Source organism: Nelumbo lutea, chromosome 4, assembly GCF_056320005.1.
Source record: "Nelumbo lutea isolate HS-2025 chromosome 4, American lotus-T2T, whole genome shotgun sequence".
NCBI lineage: Eukaryota > Viridiplantae > Streptophyta > Magnoliopsida > Proteales > Nelumbonaceae > Nelumbo > Nelumbo lutea.
Genome location: NC_142687.1, coordinates 24,079,177 through 24,092,324, shown reverse-complemented (window position 1 = coordinate 24,092,324; position 13,148 = coordinate 24,079,177). Strand labels below are relative to the sequence as shown.

The 13,148-nt window shown below is 36.2% G+C and overlaps 1 protein-coding gene across 1 annotated transcript; it reads left to right on the top strand.

Moving 5' to 3' along the window:
- Positions 1 to 1,907: 1,907 nt before the first annotated feature.
- Positions 1,908 to 7,793, top strand: LOC148854655 (enolase 1, chloroplastic-like). The gene is made up of 7 exons (XM_088986162.1): positions 1,908 to 2,652; positions 3,575 to 3,882; positions 4,257 to 4,411; positions 4,968 to 5,285; positions 6,436 to 6,582; positions 6,674 to 6,724; positions 7,379 to 7,793. The coding sequence occupies exons 1-7, from the start codon at positions 2,216 to 2,218 to the stop codon at positions 7,442 to 7,444; spliced, it is 1,482 nt and encodes a 493-aa protein (XP_088842288.1). The 5' UTR covers positions 1,908 to 2,215; the 3' UTR covers positions 7,445 to 7,793.
- Positions 7,794 to 13,148: the final 5,355 nt, after the last annotated feature.

The window sequence follows — 13,148 nt, the reverse complement described above, 5'->3', positions numbered from 1 at the left end:
TGCTCTCTCTTCTTATCGTGCTAGAGTTGGCTTGGTGGCAATAGATCATAATAGTGCCTTTATAGTTGTCATTCTTTTATGATGGTTAATGTGATGGCACAAAATATAATTTGAACTACTATATTTATCCTTATTCAATTCCCCCTCATTAAGTCTTATTTTAGAGTATTAGCTCCCATTTTTATTAAATCCTATATTTAAGAGATTATTTTCACAAAATAAAAACAAATAAATTCTTTCAATTAGATCTACATCCAATATTTTTATGGTGGTTAATGTGAAGGCACAAAATGTAATTTGAACTATTATATTTATCCTTATTCAATTCCCTCTCATTAAGTCTCATCTTAGGGTATTAACTCCCATTTTTTTATTGAATCCTATATTTAAGAGATTATTTTTACAAAATAAAAACAAATAAATTCTACCAATTAGATCTACATCCAATACTTTTAATGATATAAAATACATGTTTTTTTTTTAATTTATCCAAAAGCATAACTGTTTTTCCATCATGGTGGCGATTAAGCAATTCAAACATCAGGATCAAGTGGGCTAATCCATGATGTCATAATTAAATAAAAACTTTTAAAATATAAATAAATAACAAATCTTGAAAATTTGGGCACGTCCCTAATGTTTTATATACATTAATCACATTAAAGAAAAAATAAGTGTGATAAATAATAATTATTCTTATTGATGTTGGAATGAAATATAAATTTAAAACCAATCAAAAAATAAAAATTATGTTTGTGGTGGTGGGTCAACAATTCTAACTTTTTAAGTCAAATGTGTCAACACTTGATATCATAATTAAATAAAAAATGAAAAAAAATACATAAAAATACAAAAAAACTTGTAATAACATTTAGACACTTATCTAATATTTTATATTAATCATATCAAAAAACAAGTGTGATAAATAATAGTTACTTTATTGATGTTGGAAATAAAATATAAAATTTAAAACCAACCCAAAAATGAAAATGCTTTTCTAGTGGTGGGGTCACAATTCAATAAGTTGGATCATATGTGCTAACCATTGATTTCATGATTAAATAATGAAAATATAAAAATAAAAAAATAAAAAAAAAAGAAAAAGATAGAAACTCTGTAAAAAACAATTGGACACATTTATAATATTTTATATTAATCATACCAAAAGTTAGACACAATAAATAAGAATTGTTTTTAACATTTTATTGATGATATAAATAAGATACAAGATTCAAATCTAACCCAAAAGTAAAATTATTTTCTTGTTTAGTGGTAGATCAATTCAACATTTCAGATCAAATGTATCAATCCATGAAATTATAATTATATAATAAAATTTTAAAAAGATTAAAACACAAAAGGTATATAAAATATATAGAAATATTGGTCATATCTATATATTAATGAATTGTGACAAATAACAAATAACAATAAGAAATATAAAAAAAAAATTGTGATGTACAAATCACGTACACACATACTAGTGTATTTGTGTATCTGATTCTCAATGCATTTTATTTGAACTAGCTATGTATTAGTCCCGTCCTATTTGAACCCGGTCCGGCCATCTTGGCTGATCCATAAAACATGGGTGGGTAAAGTTTCAACTGTTCCTTTCTTTTTTGTAAAGTTCCAACTTTCAGCCACGTGATATATAGACAGATACAATCCAAGGTCAAAAGACGGCTAATCAACAGCAACCGACACAAGCACAATTGACACACACCTACTCAAGTGAATCCGATTTCCTCTACCCCCTCAATAATCAGCCGGTTGGAATGACACAACCAGTGAATCTTTCATCTTGTGACTAGTGCGAACACGTACATCTTTTGAGACACATGAAACTATCATATATCACACAGCACTATATCACTAATGGGACCTACCTTTTGAAACCCACGCACTCTCACTCCACTGTCCACACGGCCACACCTACCTCCTCTCTCTCTCTAGCGCGCGGGTGCTCGCGTCTTTGAACGTCTCTCCAGTCTCCAGAGCCCCCCAACTCCAAGTCTCCAACAACAACCACACCAGGAGTCGGAGGCATCTTTGCTTCCTTCGCCCATTGACAGACTTCTCAACCAAACCAACCCCTCCTCCCTCCCTCCACTCCACTTGTATATATATAGATAGACAAGAGCCCTTGTTGTCTCCGAAAACTGAGAAGCAGGAGCAGCCCTTACATCCTCAACGGCTTTATTACCGCCTAAAGATGGCCCTAATCACCTCTCTCTCCTCATCCAAACCCAGCACTCTTCTCGAAAATCCTTTCGTTTCTTCCAAAATTTCTTCTCTCTACTCCCCTTCCACTCCTTTCCCATCTTCCACCTCTCACAAGTATCCTCCTCTGTCCGTCCGCAGCTCCATTACCATCACTCCTTCGCCGGTGAATGCCGCAAAGGAGTTTGTCGTGAAATCGGTGAAGGCGAGGCAAATCATTGATAGTCGAGGGAATCCCACTGTTGAGGTTGATCTTGTAACTGATGATCTATATCGATCTGCCGTCCCCAGCGGAGCGTCGACTGGGATCTATGAAGCATTGGAACTCAGAGATGGCGACAAGAGAGTTTATGGTGGAAAAGGCGTTCTCAAAGCGGTTCAGAACATTAACGAGGTTTTAGGTCCCAAGCTCATTGGTGTAGACGTTAGGTGGGTTTAAAATCTCTTTGGAAGTTTCTCATGAAATAACTGTTTTTTTTTATATAAAAAAACATGGATTTTGTGATTTCTTAGAATAATTTATGATCCTTTTGCTTTTAGTTATTAGGATTTAACTGTAAATGTGGCTTTCTACTGTATATGGTATCTAGTTGTCGCTTCTTTCATATTATATTAATTGGAGCTTGCATATCATTAACAGAAGTTACAGAATTCAAAACTTTTAGTTGTCTGTGCTGATTTTCATAGTCATATAAAAGTTTTTCTTTTTTTTTTTTTTTTGCTTGTTGAGTGACTACTACAAGCCACTATATGTTTAAACTTGACATCGTTGAATCTTTATCAGCTTCAGTGTTGGCTAAATGGTAAATCGTCAGATTGATTTAAGACATTAATCATTAATTACGGCCTTGTCTTTAGAAAAACTTCTTTGTATGCTGGATCGCTTAATGTCCCTAACCCGTCCGGAATAAATTGTTTTCCTCCAGATTTATTTGATATTGCTTTATATAATCAAAACTAGTCTAGATCATGGATAGGGAAGTTGATGACGGTGTGTCCATACCTCTATGATATTGGATGGGATTGAGACAGTATGCTGCTTCCTGCCTGTGAGCATGGAGCTGTTTTGGAAGAAAATGGAACTCAGAAAGTAAATATGATCCTTCCGAATGGACCCAATCCAACTTAAGCTACTTAATCCAAGATTCATTTGTTTACTTGATCTTTGGATATCTGTATTTAAATACGATGTTCTACTGTGTTACTCTATAACCATATTGTGCCGTTATTATGCTTCCAGAACTTGATGATTGTTGAAGCTTCAATTGGTCTGTGTGCAAAATTTCTTTCATTTACAATGTGGGTTGTGATACTTATGCATTTCTTGCTCCGTTTTTGTTTTTCCAATCAGAAATCAAGCTGATGTCGATGCTATCATGTTAGAACTTGATGGTACACCAAATAAATCAAAATTGGGGGCCAATGCCATTCTAGGAGTATCCCTGAGTGTCTGTAGGGCTGGTGCTGGGGTAAAGGGGGTGCCTCTTTACAAGCACATTCAAGAATTAGCTGGAACCAAGGAGCTTGTTATGCCAGTTCCAGCTTTCAACGTGATAAATGGGGGCAGCCATGCTGGTAATAATCTTGCCATGCAAGAATTCATGATACTACCAGTAGGTGCTGCTTCATTTTCTGAGGCTCTGCAGATGGGCAGTGAAGGTTAGTACACTTTTTTCTGACATCTCCCATGGAGAATAAATGAATTTCCTGTGTTTCCACCACAACAGAATGATAATTATCGATTGGTTTTGGCCATCAACTTTATGTTGTTTCTTAGTTACTGGTCAGAAAGTAGCCTCCTGATTTTTGATTTTTCAAATGGTTTAAAGGATCTTGACTACTGTTTTTCATCCAAACTAATTTATTGGGTTGCTATGATCATTGGATGGATGCAAATTTAGGGCTAGAACTAAGGCATTTTAATATCATATAATAGGTCACTGTAGCTTGGGGACTTTTTTACTGCATTGATCTACTGGGAAATGAACAAGAAAATCTAAAATGACTACTTTAAATTATGTTTCTGGAAACAGTATATCATATTCTCAAGGGCATCATCAAGGCAAAATATGGACAAGATGCTTGCAATGTTGGAGATGAAGGAGGATTTGCTCCAAATGTTCAGGATAACAGGGAGGGACTGGTTTTACTCATTGATGCAATTGAAAAGGCTGGTTACACAAGCAAGGTAGAATGAGTAGTGCTAAATATTTTTTTCATTCCACATCTAGAGGGTCTTCTATTTATTTATTTTTTGATAGATGCATCTAGAGGGTGTTTGGGAAGGATGTGTTTCATGATCAACTTGTTGCACCAGCTTGCCACATCAGCATTCGTGCAGAATCAGGAATGCATCATATTTAATAATATTGATTCGTGCAGAAACTGTGGTGCAATGATCCACCTAAAATTCCACGCAGAAAGATGATTCTTGAATTGCCATTTTTTGTGTTTCTTAAATCACTGTGATGATGATCTTGAATCATCATTCTGATGTGTCATATTGAAACGTGAAAAAACAGAACTTTTCTGATCTGTCATATCTTTATTGTAACAATAAAAACAAAGTACTTTAAACGCCTAATCAGCATATATCTCAGCCAAACACATATTTGACAAAAACAATGCATTATCAGGTGCATTGCATTCCTGATTCATCATAAATGAGATGCATCTCTGCCAAACACCCTCCTAGTTTTTAGTGTTTACTATTTTAGAAATAACGTAAAAAATGAATGATGCAGATCAAAATAGGGATGGACGTTGCAGCTTCAGAGTTCTTCACAAAAGATGGGAAATATGACCTAAACTTTAAGAAGCAGCCAAATGATGGTGCTCATGTCTACACAGCTCAGAGCCTATGTGAAATGTACAAGGAGTTTGTCAGAGACTTTCCTATTGTATCAATTGAAGACCCCTTTGATCAAGATGATTGGAGCTCATGGGCTTCATTACAGTCTTCAGTTGATATCCAACTTGTAGGTGATGACTTGCTGGTCACTAATCCAAAGAGAATTTCTGAAGCTATTCAGAAGAAGGCTTGCAATGCTTTGCTATTAAAGGTAAGTATTTATAAGTATTACTCCTTGCATACTTGCATGTTCTAATTTTCAACTTTATTTTTGCAATGATATTTTTTACTCCATCTCTACAGCTTCATGGACAGTCTATTGTTCCATGCAAGGCAAATCCTGAATTCTATGTCAGCATGAGACATCATGAAAAAAGAGACCATATTTCAAAATGTTTGTTCAAATTCTTTCTCCATCTATTTACCATTCATTTTCCACAAGTTACCTTTTTTATTAGCCACTGTGGGGTTAAATATCAGTAAGTCACATTATTTTGGCTGGAGAGCAAACAAGTTTTGCCCAGGATGATTGGATATTCAATTGAAAAGATGTGATGTGATATCGGGAATTTAGTATCTTAAACTTAAAATAGGACATTTTTTGGGGGTCATTGTTACAATGGCAATATCTCTGGCTGACAAGCATGAACACAATTTCAAGTCTGAGAGTGGTCACTTTATTTCAAAAAAAAATGTCAAAGGTTAAGGTCCATATCTAATTCACTCTCCAAGACCCTTGGTTGTCTGACCAATATTGGGAACAGCCCTTAAATATGTTATATTTTTGGTTTTTAAGGAAAACCCAGGAAGAGGACATAGTGGACAATACAAATATATGGTGCGCTTTACCCCTTTTTTCTTGGGAGGGGGGGGGGGAATTTCTGGAATGGAGATATTGTGAAAATATGCATGAGAAATAGCCATGTGCTGCATTTCATGTGGTTGGCCTTCCATCTTTCTGAATCAAGCAAGGCCTTGGCTGGTCTCTGTTGGAGTCCCTATTTCCCTGCACATCTCAACCTAGCAATGACACCTTGTGGCCAATCCGGTATGATGCCCTTTGGGCCTTCCTAAGCTTTCTGTGCAATCTGTGAATGGTGGGAAAATTGTCATAGTATATTAAACTTGACTGTGGTTATATCTTGAAATTGAAATGGTCGGGGGATATACATGATTTGCATTGTGTCAGATTGGTTTTCTCACTGATAATGGGACCCACTTCTATCTCCCATTGTGGAAGTTGGATTGGTGATTTGATCATATAATGCAAGCAATGAAATGCCAGCTGCATCATCAATTGCCATTTTCGTTTTTGCATGCTCCATGTTAAGGAACTTATTAATGGCCATTTTCTTTTGCAGGTTAACCAAATAGGCACGGTCACTGAATCCATTCAAGCAGCTCTTGACTCAAAAGCTGCAGGTTGGGGTGTGATGGTCAGCCACAGGAGTGGTGAGACAGAGGATAATTTCATAGCAGATCTCTCTGTTGGTTTGGCAAGTGGACAGGCATGTTAATGCCCTTAAAAAATTCTGGTTAATATTAACTTTTTCAGAGATCATAGGGTTAATTTGTGTATGCTACTATGCTGTCTTGCAGATCAAAACAGGAGCTCCTTGCCGAAGTGAACGATTGGCCAAGTACAATCAGGTAATAGTTTCTTATCTCTTTCTCTGGGTGCTCTGATGGCTTTTTGGTTATTAAAAAAAAAAAAAACCTTGTTTTATATGTTAGAGGCATTTTTTAACCTGGAGAATGAAATTCACCTTTTGGATAACCAAAAATCATGCATTTGTTGGAAAACTGCCAAAATGGCAATATGGCATCTAATATAACCAAGGGCCATTTTGATCTATTATATTTGTAATTTGTTTTGCTTTATTGGTTAGTCAAGAAGAGAGGTAACGATTTATGAAACTATGAAAGGCATACATCAAGTTACTGGCTAAATGTTCAAGGATATATATAATGGTAAGCAATGTATAGGTTATATCTAAAAGGATTAGTAATATATTTAATCTGTAGTTTAGTTTTGTCTGTGGATACACATTGCTGGAAGCTTGTGTAGCCATGCTTAGGTGATCGAGGGAACCATTATTACTTCAAGAATGTTTACTGGGTATTGGAAATAATGATGTAAAAAATAGTGTATTTTTTGTAATGTCGTTATTTCCTAATTAATCTTTGACGGTATCAATGTTCTTGGTCAATAAAAGTTACCGGAATTTGTTCACTTTTTATATATATTCCTTGATCCACTGACATAATTTTTGCAATCCTTTTTTGGTCTCAACTTTAATGCAGCTATTACGGATCGAACAGGAACTTGGAAATGTGCGTTATGCTGGAGAGGCTTTTAGATCCCCATAGAAAATAATGGATTGAACTCAAAATTCTTATGGAAATGACATAAGTAGTGGATCAAATTCACCCATGTGTGAAAAGAAAACCATGCCTATCATGAAATGAAGGACCATAAGTTATGATCTAGAGTAAGTCCAGCAAGAATTCAAATTGCCTTGATGGAATTTAAAACGAGTGTCTGTTGATTTTTGAGGAGATAGAAATTTTGTTTGTAACTTTTTGCCATGGAAATAATTTATTATGCTACATGCAAAGCTATTGTTCTTTTCAAATGTGATTGGGTTTAGAATAAGTCAAATCCAATTTTGTGTTTGTTACTTGTAAGTCTGGCTTTTAATGAAATTATCTTTGTCAATTCAGTGAACTGTTAAGGGGGCGTTCTTTTTTTGGATTTGGAAAGGGGGAAAGTTCGTCAATGGGATTTTGGTTCTCATTGACCAAGAATCCGATGTTCATTTTTTAGATTAATGTAGGGACCATGGAAAGTTTGTTTTTCTGGGTATCGCTTACCTAGGAAAGTGATCCATCTCCTAGGTGGGTAAATAACTTTTCCACATAGGGGGAAAGTTGTCAACACCTGAATGGGACAAAAATGCCACTTTTAATAATGGATTTTTATGGATAAAATGGTCATTGCCTTATTTACCTGAGAAATAAGAGTATGGGTAAATGCACTTACCTGGGCAAGTGTTTCCCAGGAAATACTTACCCAGGTAATTGCATTTATTCGAATAACTTACCGAAAAGTGAACAAGGCCTAAAATATAAATGTTCTTTGCACCCGTTTTTTGTTTTTTTATTAATCACTGCCTGACACCCCCATAGGGGTCTTTGCCCTTGAGTTGGTAGCCCAGTTGGTAGCTCATTCTATTGGGTTTTTCGTGGCTTTCAAAATCGGACCGGACTGTTTGGTCGGACTGGAAAAATGGGAACCAGTCAGGTGATTGGTTACGTTTTTTCCCAAAATCGGAAATTTTTCCAAAACTGTTGATTTTGGTCAGCAAACCGCTGACCCAGGCAGTTAACCATTTGACTGATTTTGATCGTTTTTTGATTTTTTAATTTTTTTGTTAGAACGGACCGACTGTTCGGTTCGAATGGTCAAACCATTTGATCCGGTAACCGGACCTCTGACCGATTCGGTCTCCTGGTCGATTTTAAAAACCATGTTAAAAAAAAAAAAAAAACTGAGCTGTTTTCCTCCTGTACATGTTATTTAGCTTGTATTTTTCAGTGAAACAGCCTTTCATCGTGTAAATTGATCCAGATTTAACCAGCTTGCATCATGGTCTTAAAATACAAACATCAAGGTGGCAGAGCTGCCTATGACTGCCAATCTCATTTGTAATGGTCAGAATAAGTTGTGATTTGAACAAAAGTTTTTTAAAGATAAAATGGAACTCCAAGTTAATCAATATGATCTGTGTCTAAACAGTTTTGTCTTTCATATCAAGTCAATAATCCAATTCGCTAGAAGAAATTCATCACAACCTTGAACCTTCACGCCAAACCATAAAAGAAATTTACTCACCTAATAATTTTCAAGTTTTCTTTATTGATTCGAATATAATTCTGGAAAGACATGATACCGAAATTTACGTAGGAGAGGGGTTTGTGATTGGTCGGGGGGTGGTTGGGTTGGTCACAACCTTTCTCGTATTATATCTTTCGGGCATAATTGTCCCTTATACTCCTCCCCTTTTCTTCACTCTTCTTTCTTCTTCCTGACTAATCCTCTTCTTTCTTTCCCCCACTATTCTTTTGTTCGTCCCTTTCTTGTCACCCAATCACTCTTTCCTCTCCCTTGTTTTTCTCCTTTTTTTTTCATTTTTTATTTCCTCTGTGCAAGGATTTTGGCAAGGGGGTTGCCTTCTCTCTAATCCTGTGTTGGGCGATCGATGGGAATGGTTGCTGCTTTGACTTTGTCGTCCATAGTTGATTCTTCCTACAGTTCACTGACGGGTGTAGTAATTGGTGGCAGTTATAATCTTTAGTAGCCGTTGCAGTTTTTGAGGCTTTGCCATCTTTTGTGGCTTTACTCAAACCATGCTATCACCAACACTTTGCATTTTCTTTTAGGAACCTCTATTGTTATTTTATCTCTCCGTTTTTAGTGGTTGGAGATGCATTGGATTGCTACTTCTGTTGGTGATTTGCTACACCCCTAGGCAGGAATCAATCCCAAGTATTTGGTACAATCAAATTGAGACTACGTGTGAATGGGATAGCCCATCCCTCAAATACATAACCCCCAAACCCTAACGTAGGCATAATTTAATCCCAAGTCTCTACTACAGCCAGTCCGAGACCTTACCAACTAGCCAATTGGCATATTGGCACCTTGTGATGTTACTTAGAGTAATTAGTTTTTTTTTTTTGTTTTTTTTTTCTTTTATTGGGGGGGGGGGGGGTAATTACTTATATATACCCTAAGTAAGGTTTGAGGAAACTACTTATATATAACCTATAGTTTCAAAAGTTACAGACCTTGTTGACCTTTCATATAGATAAAATGGAAAAGACAAATTCATTAAATTTTCAAAAACATGCCTACTCTCTTCTTTTCTCTGTTAAAACACCATCAATCAAAATCAGCAATGTCAACCTTCTTTCCTCTCTCTCTCTCTCTCTCCCTTTCTCTCTCTCTCTCTCTCCATTCTCACCTATTTTGTCATTGCTAAGGTCACCAGACCAAGGGAACTCACCCTTTGACTTACAAAATCTACTTCTAAAATGACCTTCCCCCTTTCATTTTTATAATATAATAACTATAGTCGAACAAACAATATTTCCTCTCTGGCTTAGGTGTACCCTTGTAAAAATTAATCAAAATTAATTGTTCATCCATTTCTTTTTCATCCTTTTGTTCAACCCCATTATTTCTCAATTTGACAAGAGAGAAGCCATTGACTCTATTATGGTGACAGAAGGAGTAAGAGAGAGACGGGATTCTTCAATCGGGTGATTGAAGGTGAGGAAGAGAATGAGATGAAAGAGATAAAAAAAAAGGGGTATCAAGCTCTCCTGTCTTCCCCCAACCCCCTCAACTTTTGTACTACCTCCCTCCCTAAGGATTTATTGTTTATTTGTGTTAGTGGTTCCTAAGGCCGAACTATTCCCGGCTTGGTGTAGTTCCTCCCGTTTCTTATAAAAAAAATTAGAGATAAAAAAGAAGGGTAAAAATTGAATTATACAAAAATTTAATGAGCATGTAGAATGTCCTTAAACGTTTTCTTAAGAGATGATCTATTCGTTTTTTTTGTGGCCATCTTATGAGCTACGTGAAAATAGCCCAAGGGACAGGATGGGTTAGATAGCCCAAGTGCCCAACACATAAGTCTTTTTTTTTTTTTGTAAAAAGATATTCATTCAAGTAGAAAAAAAAACCAGAGAACAGAACTACAAAGAATAAAGAAAAGGAAATTAAACACATCTGGCACACTCCTAGCATAACACCTCAGAGAGCACAAAAGGAATAACGATGGTTTTCAAAACTAGACCAGACTGGATGATCGGACAAGAAAAATAGGGAATCAGGTGACCGGTTTTGGTTTTCTCCAAAACCAGATTTTCTTCAAAAACAATTGATTTTGGTCAGCAAACTGCTGATCTGGACAGTTAATCGTTTGAACCGTTTGAATGGTTTTGACTTTTTTTAATATTTTATTTAGAACGGACTAACCATTTGGTTCGAACGATTGAACCATTCGACCGAATAATCGGACCCCTGACTGGTTCAGTCTCTGGGTCAGTTTTAAAAACCATGCCCATAACTGGATAAAAGACAAACCATACTTTGCAGCTACGTGAGCTGCCCCATTCAAAGATCTTGAGTAAAACTGGAAATTTATCTTCTTCTCCCAACCAATTCAGCAATTTCACGACAGCAAAAGACAATATCAAGATTTTCCTTGTGATTGACTAAACCACATGATTTCACAAGACTTTCACAATTCGATTCAAAAACCACATTAGAAATACCCAACTAATCTACAAATTTTACAGCTTCCCACAGTGCTTTTGCCTTGGCAATAAGAGGTGAAGATGCCCTCATAGCTCCAAAAACCAACTGCCAAGCAAAAACCTTGATGATCTCGCAAAATGAAGCCTCATTAGAGGACAAAAATCCAACATGACAGTTCATTTTCAACATTCCTTAGATCAGTGGCTGACCAACATACCGCTTCATTCTTCAACTAGGATTAGAAGAGCTTTCTGATTTCAGCTGTTAGAGAAGAGATCCCTCCACTATTGACTATTGACCTATAAATATTAGCCAACCCAATAAAAGATCACATCTTCATTTTCAAAGTAAAACAGATTTCTATCTTTCCAAATTTCCCATAAAATAATAGCCAAATTTGCTACTGAACCCAAGGAATCAGATCCTAAAGAGTTCTTAAACTACTCTCCAAAAGAGGAGCAAAGATCTGCCATGTTCTGGATTAATTCCGGCCCCAGGGCCCAGCTAGATGCACCTAGATTTATCACAAAATAGAAGGGCACGTAAAATTGATTCAGGCTCCTTTCTACACCTTTCACAAATGTTCGAATCAACAATACCTTTCCAGTAATGTTTTCCTTGGACCAACAGAAGCAGAGGACTCTTCCTCTTTGAGCTTCTTTGCAAAAAAATAAAAACAACTAATTTTTACTTCCTACAAACAACAACTCATCTGGCCACGGATTTACAAATAAATCTATGTTGAAGATTTTTTGCGTTGTTGTAATTGTAAAGAGATCATTGATTTTATTTACATTCCAACTTCTTCTATCATGATCAATAGGCTCATCTACCCTGTTGAGAATTAAAGGGTTTGGGTCCAATTGCTTTAAAACCTTTCAACCCTAGAATCCAGGGGTCATCCCAAACACCCACCTCTAAGCGACTACTAATTTTCCAACAAGCACCCCCCTCTACTATCCTTCTTCCATCAAAAATACTTCTCCAGCTCCATGAAGGACAAGAATTAAAGAAACTTGTAAAAAATGGGAATCATGAAAATATTTTGCTTTTAAAAATCTAGCCCACAAACTTGAATTATCAGAAGAGCACAACTTTCAAGGAAGCTTTGCCAAGAGGGCAGGGCAGGATTGAAAGCCATTGCATCCCTAAATCCCAAGCCATCATTTAATTTGTTTTTACAAGCTTGGTCCCAACTTGTCCATCTTATTTTATTTTATTTTTTCCTCGCTATCCCCAACTAAAAACCTTTTTGGCTTTTAATGATGAAATTTATAATGTTTTTTGGTAAGAGAAAACATGACATACAATAAGCTGGCAGCATGGTCGTGAGGACAGATTTAATGAGCACCTCCTTACCTGCTTGAGAAACTAACCTTTGGCTTTGCTAGATAGTAGATACTCAAAAGATTTGGGATTTGTTTGTACCAATGAGAGTGTGGAGCCTAAACTTTTTTTAATATGCAAGCAATTTGATATCATTTTCTTAAACTTGAGATGTAAATTTTGACTAAATAAGACTTCATACTTCCAATTATTCACCTTTTGACACGTGACTAATCAAAACCAGCCTTTGAGAAGATAGTTGAAATCAGATTGGCCCACAAGGGCCCACAGTTGGACGCTACAGCCTACAGCCTCACAAGGGCCCAATCTTCAACCGAACCCGAATTTGGATTGAATTCAGATTGGCCCAAGGGCTCAAGCTGTCTAAGTACATATTGGTAATTTTAAAGAAGGCTGAAC